The sequence below is a fragment of the Paramormyrops kingsleyae genome, unplaced genomic scaffold, assembly GCF_048594095.1.
Source record: "Paramormyrops kingsleyae isolate MSU_618 unplaced genomic scaffold, PKINGS_0.4 ups253, whole genome shotgun sequence".
Classification (NCBI taxonomy): Eukaryota; Metazoa; Chordata; class Actinopteri; order Osteoglossiformes; family Mormyridae; genus Paramormyrops; species Paramormyrops kingsleyae.
Window position 1 is genome coordinate 1 of NW_027326191.1, and position 13,452 is coordinate 13,452.

General features: G+C 40.7%; 1 protein-coding gene across 1 annotated transcript; it reads left to right on the forward strand.

Moving 5' to 3' along the window:
• The first annotated feature begins 2,227 nt into the window (after positions 1–2,227).
• On the forward strand, positions 2,228–12,359 carry LOC140587462 (uncharacterized). Its single transcript, XM_072708724.1, has 6 exons — positions 2,228–2,349; positions 2,494–2,537; positions 4,059–5,096; positions 5,376–5,552; positions 6,408–11,975; positions 12,318–12,359. Exons 3-6 carry the CDS (start codon positions 4,059–4,061, stop codon positions 12,357–12,359), a joined length of 6,825 nt encoding a protein of 2,274 aa, XP_072564825.1. The 5' UTR covers positions 2,228–2,349; positions 2,494–2,537.
• Positions 12,360–13,452: the final 1,093 nt, after the last annotated feature.

The following is a 13,452-nucleotide window of genomic DNA, read 5'->3' on the forward strand; positions in this document are numbered from 1 at the left end:
AAAATGTTTTTAGTTCGGTTTGAGGCAATGGTGTTTGAGCCGCGTAAGCGTCTTTTTATGTATTGTTAAATGCGCAACGAATAGCTGTTTTTATGGGGGCCATTTTATGTTTTATGTGTTTCTTAAGTATGTGCACATATACGCAGTAAAAATAGAATGGAATAACCGTGTAGTTATCAATGAAATGGGACTTCTGCGGAAATGTAGTTTTATTCAGTCCATTTCTTTTGTATAGCGCACTGTTATAACATTAAATTGTGCGTAAGCGCTTTATAGTATCCCCGATCATACACACCTATGTTTTAACATGATATATTTCGTAGTGCAGCCGGTAAGTATTCGGCAGCAGTAAATAACGTGTAAATGGATAACATTAATTTTCGTACACAAGCGCAGAGCATGTTTTAAACGCTGTGTCTCTGTGTGTGGCATGCTTTTATATTTTATCATTTTTAATTACGATAGACGTATCTCTGGTTAAAGTTTATTTTCCTTTAGTAACATTTGGCCCATTGTGTAAGGTATACTTATGTGGCATACGACGTCGTCCTGGTAAAGGAAAAAGTAATGTATTTTGAAAAATTTAGCTCATGCTTGAAATGCTTCTGTGTCATTGAAATTTGATAATTTTTATTTCGTGGTTATTAAAACAAATGAAGCATAACGGCGCGCAAAGTTTCACTGTTATACTACTTGGTTAGTGTCGCAGTAGTAATTCTCTAGTTTTGTCTTTTAGAGTTTGGTTATGTTCTTTGTTAGGAAACTTTGTCTTTACTTGTATGTTAAAGGTTTGCTGCTCAATGAAAAGTTAAGTCTGTATAATTTAGCGTAAAGAAATAACTTCATAAAGTGGTAAGCTGATTAAACATTACTTCAGAATAGCCGTTTTTAGTGGCGACCATTTTGTGTCTTGGTTTCGCCTGAGGTAGGTTGACAGAAAGACGGGTACTTGTTTTTACCGGTTTGATTGGCTGACGTAAGTGACCACGCTCATCTGAAGCAAGGCTTGTCCTGTGCATTTTATTTCTGGATTTGGAAGAGGTAAGTCGCTACATATTCAATGCTTTTATTAGTTTGTTGACGCTTTGCTTTTTTTTAATTATAGGTGATTAATTTTGTGGTCGTCAGTTTTTTACAACATATTTTTGTTAGGTGTTGGGCAATAGTGTTTAAGCAGGGTAAGCCTTTGTTTAGGTAGTGAAATGCGCCACAGAGCTGTTTCTGTGGCGGCCATTTTAGGTGTGTTTTACATTTGCGCTTTACATTATCCTCGTTCTTGTACGCTTACGTTTTAAAGTAATATATTTTGTAAAGTAGCAGACAAGGATGTGGCAACAGTAAATCACGTGTAAGTGGTCAAAATTAATGTTGTTTCAGAAGCGCAAAGTATGTTTTAAACGCTGTGGCATGTCGTACTTTTCTGTTTTAACATTTATAATTACGGTAGATTTTTTTAAATTAAATTGTAATATTAAATGCGCCACAGAGCGGTTTCCGTGTCGGCCATTTTAGGTGTCTTGTTTTTGCTGAGCATGCGCACATGTACGGAATACAAGTCGTACATTTTGTATTTTTTTACTCTATGTCGTTTTGCACAGTCTTTAGATTGGTCAGGGTTTATTTCACTGCATGTTGTACTTGTTATATCTATGTATGTGACGAAGAATCTTAATATTGAAATCTTCAATGTGATCACTATCCGGTTATCAATTTACAATTAAATATACTTTTATTTGGTTCACAACATTAAATTGTCTGAAGGCGCTTTACTCTATCCCCATCTATGTAGCCATATATTTTAAAGTAACATATTTTGCAATGCAGCCGATAACGATTCGGCAGCAGTCCATTACGGTATTACCGTAAGTTGCATGCTAAACGTCCGTAGTGGTTACGTCGTAGTTATAGACCTGTAAAGTAAGGCAATGACTGCTTAGTTACTACTGCAGCAGTTCACGGTAAATACCGACAGAATTAACCGGCAAGGAGCCATGCCTGCGTGTTTAGGAACTGTAACAGTACGAAAACAGATACAGACCGGTGTGAAACAAATGTATGTGAGGCTGCATTACATCGCAGCGATGTTTGTAGGGTGCACTTTTGTCATTCTGCTCAGTCGATGTGAATTTACTGCGTATATTTTACAGTAAAAATGTAATATGTATTTTACTAGTAATGTAAGCCATTATGAAAGAAACTTGATGTTAAAGGACTGCTTGGAATGCTACAGTAAAAAAATGTTTGTGGTATCCATGTTTCGTATACTAATGAAATGTATACACATGTCAGTTAAGTCATACATCTTGTCTTTATAGACTTTCAAGAGGTCTGACGACAGAGGGATCAAAGGTGAATATTTTGAAGCTGCTGTCTACCACCAGTTGTTTGAGAATGACTGTGGAGAAGGTTTCAAATGTACATGGTGTTTTCAATAAAGACTGACTATTGAGAAATGTTGATGCTATGAAAGTCGTCTGTCACTTTTCTCTACAGATTTCTGCTGGAGAAAGACATTTCCAAGGAGAAAGTGATAAACGGTATGCTTTGTGCACTTGGAGAAGTTAGCATTGCCACTACATCAGTTAGCTATAGAAATAGAAGCTTAATATGTTAGTTGTTAAAATCTTATCTATCTGATTCAAGGTAACCCAGGGTTTTGGGTTACAATTTACTACCTGGAAGACTATTCCATACTTCAGCAGTATGCTCTAAATGCATTTGCTATAGGAAGAGAAGCATAGTATTTTATAGGTAATTGTTATTGTTTAATATGTTATAGTTGTTAATCTTATCTAGGTCTGATTTAAAGGAACGTACGGTTTTAGTTTGTGCTACACTAGTACGAAGACTTTTCTGTACTGTAGGTACATGCTGTGTAAAAAAAAAAAGTGCTTACTTAAATTCAATTTAAAACATAAAAATTAACAGAGTTGTTTATGCAACAGGACATTGAATATATAGTGGCAGAGGTGCTTTTTCCCCAATATGGTAAATGGCCATGATATTGATTTTAAGGTATATTTGTGTCTGTGAGATTAGTAATTTGTAGCATTTGTAATAAATTGCATTGTAGTGACAGGAAAAATTGAAATACATGTGAGAAACCCATCAGTTAGTGTTGAGGTGAAGCTTGTGTAATATTGTTTTGCAGTGTGACTTCACAGGTAAGTGTGTCATTTTAACAATGAAAGTCATGTGAGAGATTGATTGTAGGATAAGGATTGTAATGCTTCATAAAATGTTTAGTGTGTAAATTGTGGTTTACTGTCCAGACACTTCAATATTGATTTAGCTGCATCACTGTTTCTAAGTAGCTGAGATATAGAACATAGTTCTCACAGAAAAACAGCATTGTAATTGCTTTAAGTAATGCATATCAATTAAACTTAGTTTTGTGATAACTGATAATTACTGAGTCACCACACACTGCACAACCATAAAATATCTTCTACATGTAACCCATATGGAACACTGTTGGGAACTGGCAGAAGAGAAGACGCTATGAAGTTCCATCCAAGGAGGAACAACTTGACAGATGCATCATTAAAGCATTTCATAAAATGTTTATTGTGTAAATTGTGGTTCACTGTCCATACACTTCAATATTAATTTAGCTGCATCACTGATTCTAAGTAGCCGAGTTGTGTTAGTGTACATAGTTCTCACAGAAGAACAGCATTGTAATTGTTTTAATACATATCAATCAAAATTAGTTTTGTGATAACTGATAATTACTGAGTCACCACACACTGCACGACCATAAAATGTCTTCTACATGTAACCCGTATGGAACACTGTTGGAAACTGGCAGAAGAGAAGATGCTATGAAGTTACATCCAAGGAGGAACAACTTGACAGATGCATCATTCGAGCAGTTGTTCGAGGTGGTACTTTGCTGAGGGTAACTCAGTGGTACCTTGCTTGGGGATTTGAACCTGTGATTTTAAATTACAAGTGTACATCCCTAGCTATTAGGACGTATAATTGAGATGTCAGTGCAAAGTAAGGTTGTAAGCAGGTGTGCCTTGTGTTGTGTCCCCCCCCTTGTTCATTTGCAGATGCCTCGCACCAAGGCGTCCAAGCGTTCAGCAGCAGCGAAGAAGAGGCTGATGGACCGGCGGCGAGCTGCTGATAGTTTTGATGTGGCTATGACTGATGACGGGGTTACGTCTTTTCCCCCCTACCGGAATACCAAAAAGATCACGACTGTGACTTTCCCGACGAGCCACGACCAACAACCTGAGCAGGCCGCACAGCCGCGGCCTGACTCTGTCATGGCTATGACTGACGGGGTTATTTCTTTTCCCCCCTACTGGAATACCAAAAAGATCCTGACTGTGACTTGCCCGACGAGCCATGACCACCAGGTTCCCACCCTGGGTGCCATTTGTAGGACTGATGACAATTTGTTTATACCTTCTCTTTATAAAGACAAGGCTTTGACTGATGACGAGGTTTTGCAGCCGCCTCAAAAAAGAAAGGCTGCAGCTATATTACCATCCATGCGACCATCTATATTACCATCCATGCGACCATCTAATTCTTTGGCAATTCCTCTGGCAAACTCCTTGGCAATTCCTCTGGCAATTCCTCTGGCAATTCCTCTGGCAATTCCTCTGGCAAACTCCTTGGCAATTCCTCTGGCAAAACCCTTGGCAAAATTTGAATGTACCGTTGATCAAGAGCAGCATCTGAACCCTGTAAATATCTGTGCATCTCCTCATTTTCCTCAGGCACGTACTGTGAGAGGCTCCTTCCATCAAGGACACCCACAATTTGGTGTTAACAGGAACAAGCAATGTGTTGCTAATAGTTTGATTGCCATACTAATGTGTAAGATAAAGAACGTTTTAAGCTGGTCAGTCACAGACATTGATCAAGTACTGCTGAATGGAGATGACCTCTACACTACCATCAGAGATGCTGGGAGAATTCAAGATGCTTCTGGGTATCTGTTTGTGAGAGATCTACCAACTGAGTACACATTGAATGGTGATAAATTTGAAATAAACTACCATGATGACATGTTTGTTGGCTTGTTTGGTGTGAGCGAATATGGAGATATGTGCAACATTCTCATGTCAGCTGATCAAGCGGTAAGAAAAGTATTCTCACAGTATGATGCATGTCTTTTTACTCTTAAAGTTAATACATGTGCCATCATTAAGCAAGGGTCATGGTATGTGGTGATCGACTCCCATTCCCGACGAGGAGATGGAGCAAGCGATGCATCAGGCAGAAGTATATTGGTGTACCACTTTACCATAGATTCTTTGCTAGACCATGTGAATACCCTAGGACTGTCTTTAGATGCAACAGGGGAACAGTTTGAGATTACAGCTGTGAGTGTGACCAGTCGAAGCATCCTGCACCAGCATCCAGATGGTAACTCCTCAGTCACCAGTCTCAACCAGCCTACCAGCATGTCAGACCATCCAGACGGTGACTCCTCAGTGACCAGAGTCCAGCAGTTTGCCAGCATGTCAGAGAGCGAATATGGTGTGGTAAGGCCAAATGTGACAGACGATGCAGAACCTGAGGTTGATATGCATGTGAGTAATGAAGGTGATGTAGTATTTATCAGTGAGTTATGCAGTGAGCAGTTTTTGTTCAGTCCTTTGACAACACAGCAGCAAAGAAGCCTTTCCTGTAAGCTTGGTGTGGTGTACATTGATCATGGTGATGTAAACATGGCTGCACAGTTTCCAATGGGTGACCCTTGCAGAATGGTGCCTATTACTGGTGATGGTAACTGCTTTTTCAGATCTCTGGCTTTTGCTATTACTGGAAATGAGAAAGAACACAGGAAAATTAGACGTGCTGTTGTTGGTCACATACTAAAAAATCAATCCAGGTATGTTGCTTGTCTTAGGGAAGGTCACTCTTCTGTCACTGAGTATGTCACTGCATCACGGATGAAATATGTTGGTACTTGGGCATCTGAGGTAGAGATTCAAGCTGCTGCTGATCTGCTTGGTGTGCATATTTTCACATACTCCAATAACAAATGGTTGAAGTACTCCACATGTATTGGTTCTGATCCGAGAGGTATATACCTGAAACATTGTAATGAGTCACACTATGAGGCTGTAACTTGTGTGAAAGGGCGTGATACTGAGAGTTGTGCCACACGATGCTCTGAAATTCACAACACACCATCTGAAATGGCATCAAGTCGACGAAAACTGGAACGAGGCAAAAGACGGTATGAAGAAAGTATGGTGTACAAGGAGGAACAACTTGAGAGAAGCATAAAGCGCTACCATGAGGATGAAGTGTACAGAGAACATGTGAAACAGTCAAGTGTAAGTAAGTATGCAACAGACTTAGGTCACCGCAAACATATACAGCAGTCAAGTGTGAGTAAGTATGCGACAGATAATGAACATAGGCAACGTGTGCAGCAGTCGAGTGTGAGCAAGTATGCGACAGATAATGAACATAGGCAACGTGTGCAGCAGTCAAGTGTGAGCAAGTATGCGACAGACACTGAACACAGGCAACGTGTGAAGCAGTCAAGTGTGATTAAGTATGCAACAGACACTGAACACAGGCACCGTATGAAGCAGTCAAGTGTGCAGAAGTATGCAACTGACATTGAACACAGGCAACGTGTAAAAGACTTTATGGTTAGTAAGCATGCCACAAATGAAAGTTACAGAGAAGCTGTGAAGAAACAGAAATTTGAAGCCTACCATTGTAATCCAGTATACCAATCAGCTCAGAAGCAAAGTTGCAGTAATAGATATAAGACAGATAGCTGTTATGCCACCGCAGTGAAAAGCAGAAATACTGGAAAACGGAGTAAAGAGAAGGATAACAGAAAAGACATTAAGTATGTGATTAAACAGTTTAGACAGAAAATAACTAAAGGCCCAGAATACATTTGTTCAGTGTGTCATCGAATGCTATTTAAATACCAAGTTCTGATTTGCAAGAAAGATGAGTACTTCAAAAAATCACAGGCAATTGCGTTAGTGGCATCACAGTGTATAACTGAGACATACTTGCATAATTGTGTAGATATGTGTTCTGATGATTGTAGCAGTGTTATTGGCCCTAGAGGTTCCTTGTGGATCTGCCACACGTGTCACAGAAAGATTCTTGATGGAAAACTGCCAGCAGAGAGTGTTGCAAACAATCTAGCTTTAGACCCAGTCCCTGTAGAGTTACAGCGTCTAAATTCACTGGAACAGCATCTGATTGCTATACATATTCCTTTCATGAGAATTGTTTCTTTGCCAAAAGGTGGACAAAATGGTGTTCATGGTCCTGTGACTTGTGTCCCATCTAGTGTTCCAAATGTAGCTGAAGTTTTACCAAGAGTCAACAATGATGACCTTATGATACGTGTAAAGTTGAAGCGGAAGTTAACTTACAAAGGGCATTACAAATATGAATTTGTGCATCCAGAAAAAATAAAGAAGGCTTTGGTGTATCTTACAGAGAATAACAAATTTTACAGCAATGTGGAGTTCAACAATGACTGGATCAATCCCCTGCAGAAAACTAAAGAAATACCTGGTGATGTAAGTGACATACATGCAAATGAAGACTGTAATGAAAATAACATGGAGGATGAGGAAATGGATGAAACTCTGCAGGATAGACAACAACATGGCATGTATATGGATACGTGTCTTCAACCTGTAGACATAGCACAAGAGATCTTGGATCAGCACTTTGATGGAATCATGTCTATGGCACCTGCAGAAGGAAACAATCCAGTGAGGCTTCTAACTGATGAGTCAAATGAAGCTAAATGTTTTCCAGTCCTTTTCCCAAAAGGAACAGGTACTTTTCATGACAGAAAGAAGGAAAAACTGACACTGTGTAGGTATTTAAATACAAGAATTCTTAATGCAGATGGACGTTTTGGAAAAAACTTAGACTATATATTTTATGGGCAGTATTTGTCTGAGCTTCAGCAGGTTGTGTCAAATGTGTCAATTGCTGTGAGAAAAGGCTATGATGCACGGGATAGGTGTCCTGTCACATCAGAAACTTTGACAAATAAGGAGTCTCTACAAAAGATGTTCAATTTTGATGAAGGTTATAAATTTCTAAGACCAATCAGAGGCACCCCTGTTTTTTGGCAAAGTGTTCAGAAAGATTTGTTTGCGATGGTAAGACAGCTTGGTATTCCCACATGGTTTTGCTCCTTTTCTTCAGCTGATTTACGTTGGACAGAACTGATGACAGCAATCTTCAAACAAGACGGCATAGATGCATCAAGTGCTGAGCTCGACTGGTCAGAAAGGTGTGCACTGTTGAAAAACAATCCTGTGACAGCTGCTAGAATGTTTGACTATCGATTCCACTGCTTTCTGAAAGATGTCATAATGTCAGAAGCACAACCCATTGGCAAAATACTTGACTATTTCTACAGAATAGAATTTCAGCAACGGGGATCACCTCACACTCACTGTTTGTTTTGGGTGGAAGATGCACCTAAGGTTGGCAAAGATGATGAAGATGAAGTATCAGCTTTCATTGATCACTATGTGACATGTGAAATGCCAGAGGGTAATGATGAAATGCATGAAATTGTATGTAGTGTACAGCAACATAGTAAGAAGCACTCAAAAACATGCAAGAAAAAAGGGAAAACTTGTAGATTCAATTTCCCACGTCCTCCAAGCAACAGAACATTTGTGTCATCATGCAAACTTGGAGATGGTGAGACAGACGGACAGCCCCTGAAAAAAGAGGTAGCAGATGCTATAATGAAAAAAGTGAAGGATGCTGTTCTAAACCCTGAGGCCAACTATGACTCTGTTGATTGCTTATTTAGTACAATTGGTATCAGTCAGGAAATATTTGAAGCTGCGTACTCAAGAATCACAAAGAAAACTACCATTGTTCTTAAGAGGAGACCATGTGAAGTGTGGGTGAACCAATATAACAGAGACCTTTTACGCTGTTGGAATGCAAACATGGACATTCAGTTTGTGGTTGATGCATATTCATGTATTGTGTACATCATTTCTTATATTTCCAAAGCTGAGAGAGAGATGGGACTGCTACTGGCAAATGCTCAGAAAGAGGCCACCCAGCAAGGTAACCTTGATGCAAAAGAAGCTCTTCGGCAACTTGGCAGTGTTTTCCTACACAATCGTGAAGTTTCAGCTCAAGAAAGTGTTTATCGTCTGACTAACATGAGGTTGAAAGAGGGATCACGGAAGGTGCAGTTTATCCCAACTGGAGAAAATGTGGTAAAAATGAGCCTTCCATTGAACATCATACGGAAGAAAGCTGAGTGTGAGAATGATGATGAACAAGGAATTTGGATGAACAGTATCACTGATAGATATAAAGCCAGACCAGAAACAGAAGTGTTTGCAGGAATGTGCCTGGCGAGATTTGCATCTGAGTACAGAATACTATGTAAGTCTCAAAGCTCATGCCCTGGAAGTGTGCAGTTGGACAGAAAATTAGGATTTGTGAAAAAAAGGACACGCACAGATGCAGCTGTTGTTCGGTATGCTCGCTTTTCACCCACAAAGGATCCAGAAAAATATTACCACAGCATTTTGCAACTTTTTCTGCCACATTATTTCGATGCACAGTTAAAACCTTCTACTTTTGGCACTTACCAGGAATTCTATGAGATTGGTTGTGTTAAGTTTCTTGATGATGAATTGCATTCAGTGAAACTGGTTGTGGAGTCAAACATGTCAAGTTTTGAAAAGGAATCACGTGCAATAGACAAAGCTCAGGAAGATCTACAGCTGCATGGTGCATTGGAAGATGCTTGGGCAGAGATTTGTCCAGAGACTGAACGTGAACGGTTAGAGTGTCTTGCCGGCAAATCCAACATTACACCAGAAATGAGAGAACAACGTGATGAGATACCAGATTTGTTACCAAGACTGAGTCGCTATATGTTGCATGACAATCCTTGTGGTATGTCCAAGCAGGAAGCCTTGGCTTTGCTTCGCTCACTGAATAACAAGCAATCTGAGATCTTTTACAAAATACGAAACTGGTGCTTACAGAAGGCACGTGGTGAAAACCCAGAACCATTTCATGTATTCATATCTGGACCTGGAGGTGTGGGCAAGTCTGTCTTGATCAAAGCAATACAGTATGAGGCAGCTCATATCTTGCGTCAGTTGTCACATAATCCAGATGAGGCCCATGTGTTACTGACTGCTCCAACTGGAGTTAGTGCTTACAACATAAAAGCTGCAACGATACACACCTGTTTCCATATTGCAACAGATGTAAAGTTGCCATATGAACCACTTGGAGATGAAAAAATAAATTCATTGAGAGCTGAACTGGGAAACCTGCAGATATTGATTATAGATGAAATTTCAATGGTTGATCACAAGCTGCTTGCGTATATTCATGGCAGATTAAGACAAATCAAACAAATTGGAGATTATTCTGCTTTTGGAAATGTTTCAATCATTGCTGTTGGAGATTTCTACCAGCTTTGTCCTGTGAAAGGGAAAGCTTTGTATACTAAGGGTAAAGGTGTGAATCTATGGCAGAATCATTTTGCTATGGTGGAGCTGACTGAAATTATGAGACAGAAAGATATGGAGTTTGCACAGTTGCTGAATCGACTAAGGAAACGCAAAAGGGGTGATGCAATGCTGGAGGAAGACATCGCTATGCTGAAACAATGTCTGACAGGCGAAGGACAAGACAGTACTGCTCTTCATATTTATGCAACCAATGACGAAGTTGATCAGCATAACTACCGTATGCTGCGGAATATATGCTCAGACCATGTCATCATTCATGCACAGGATTTTGAAAGGGTTGCTGCAACTGGCAGACTGGAAAGGAAACATGGACATCATGCCAATGTTCAGAAGACATGTCTCCTAGAATCACTACATGTAGGTGTCAATGCACGAGTAATGCTGCTGAAAAACATTGATGTTTCAGACGGCCTGGTAAATGGTGCATTTGGTACAGTCAGTGACATCTGCTTTGATACTGATGAGGATTTTCCATCAGAGATATACATCACGTTTGATAACGAAGCAGCTGGAAAGTTGCTCAGAGGAAAGAAGCCATGCCTAAAAGCAGGGTTGGACAAAGCTACACGAATCAAACCAGAGGAGGAGAGAGTGACAAACAGTGGTGGAACACGACGGCAGTTTCCGTTGAAATTAGCTTGGGCTTGTACAGTACACAAAGTACAAGGTCTGACAGTGGATAAGGCTGTTGTATCACTAAAGAAGATATTTGCAGCTGGACAAGCGTATGTAGCATTAAGCCGTGTGACTTCTCTGGAAGGCCTCATAATAGAAGACTTTAAGGAGACTGCTATATATGCAAAACAAGACATTGAGACTGCAATGCAAAGCATGCCTGTGTTTATTGAGCCTGTCATGGAAGTGCCATCATCATGCAAAATTCTCCTACATAATGTTGAAGGACTTACATGTCACCTGGATGACCTAAAGCAAGACAGAAGGTATATGGAAGCTGATATCATCTGCTTGACAGAGACATGGTTAAATTTGGAGGAAGACACAGAAGATGTACAGCTGCCTGGATTTTCATACCATGGGAAGCCCAGACATCAGGCATATGATGGTAGTGATGCTATCTTTGCAGAACTGAAGAAGCAACAACATGGTGGTGTGGGTTTGTATTATAAAGAACATACCAACTGTACTGTGACTGATGTGCAGTGTGTCAACATTGAGTGTGTGCAGTTCAGTGTGGGCCTACTAAGAACAACAGTCTTCGTACTATACAGACCACCCTCGTATAATCTGACAATCTTTCAGAAGAACCTGATGCAGTTGATCACTCGGTTGGACAGTGTGGAAGGTGGGAAAATCATCATGGGCGACTTCAATGAAAATCTTTTGCATGTAAGTACAATTGCTAATTTTATGGAAGAACATGGGTATGCTCAACTTGTCAAAGAAGCAACCACTGGGAAAGGCACTTTGATTGATCATGTGTATGTGAAAGACATTGTGACTAACAGCATCTCTGTTTCAGTAATGCCGACGTATTTCAGCCATCATGAATGTGTAGTGCTACATTATCTATAAGAAACTGTATAAAAAAACAAAAAAAATTGTCATGCAGTAAATCATTTGGCAGTAAGTACAATTGCTAATTTTATGGAAGAACATGGGTATGCTCAACTTGTGAAAGAAGCAACCACTGGGAAAGGCACTTTGATTGATCATGTGTATGTGAAAGACATTTTGACTAACAGAATTTTTGTTTCAGCAATGCCGACGTATTTCAGCCATCATAAATGTGTAGTGCTACATTATCTATAAGAAACTGTATGAAAGATATTATCAGTAAGAAACATAAATTTTGTGCTGCAGGGAGGGAGGCTGGCACTGCGACTGGGGCTGTGGCTGTCCTAAGGGGGGGTTGGCAGGGAGGTTTGTCCTGGTGCCAAGCTTTAGGGGTTAGGCCTGGGGCTAGCCATCAGTAGCTACCACTGGGGTTGCCAGTAGGCTGTGGGGGGCTAGGACTGGGGCTGGCCTTCAGAAGGCTGCAACTGGGCCTCAGAGTTTAGCAGTGGAACTGGTGTTTCAGGGCTTGGCATTTAGCCTGAGGCTGATGTTGGGCTTTGGGGGTTGGGGTCAACCTTGAGGTGACTGCTGCTGGGCCTGCAGTCTGGCACCATGCTTTAGGGGGCTGTGGCTGAGCTTCAGTGAGCTGGCACTAGGGCTGAGGCAGGGGTGACTAAGGCTGGACATGGCAGCCTGTTGCTGGGGAGTAGTCTGAGGTGGGCTGATTGGGTTACCATTAGGCATAGGACTAAGGTTACGGGAGGGTCACTAGAGCTAGGCATAAGGCGGCTAGGATGGGGCACCTGGTACTGGGGGTTGGTGTGGGGGCTAGTGGAAGATTAGGACAGAGCAAGCAATGTAGGCTTTGAAAAGGGAGGTAATGTGCTCTGTGAAGTACCTCACAACAGCAGTATCCCAAAATTTTGAAATGCTATAAATGAAAAAAAAGGAATTTTAGATATCCTGCAATATAATTGACTATTCATAAAAATTATTCTTGCGTACATAGAAATTCTATGTTGTGGGCCAGTACAGTGCACTGAACCTCTTTACAAAGCACCACACCTTTCAAAAATGTAAATGTGTAGTTTTGTATATAACATATTAGCTACCACTAAGCATAGGCTAATCTTAGGACAGGGGTGTTGGGCTTCAGCTTCTGGGACAGGGGGCCTAGGGTTAGGGCTGGGGCTGGGCGGGAAGCAGGGGAGGATGGGGCACCTGGCACTGGGGGTGGGGGTAGGGGCTAGTGGAAAATTAGCACAGAGGACGCGACATGGGCTTGGAAAAGGGAGGTAATGTGCTCTGTCAAGTGCCTCACAACAGCAGTATGCCAAACTTGTTGATGGTATGAATTTTCCACAAAAACATAAACAATTTTAGATGTCGTGTCATATAATTGACTATTCATGAAATGCATTGTTGCCTATATTGAAATGTT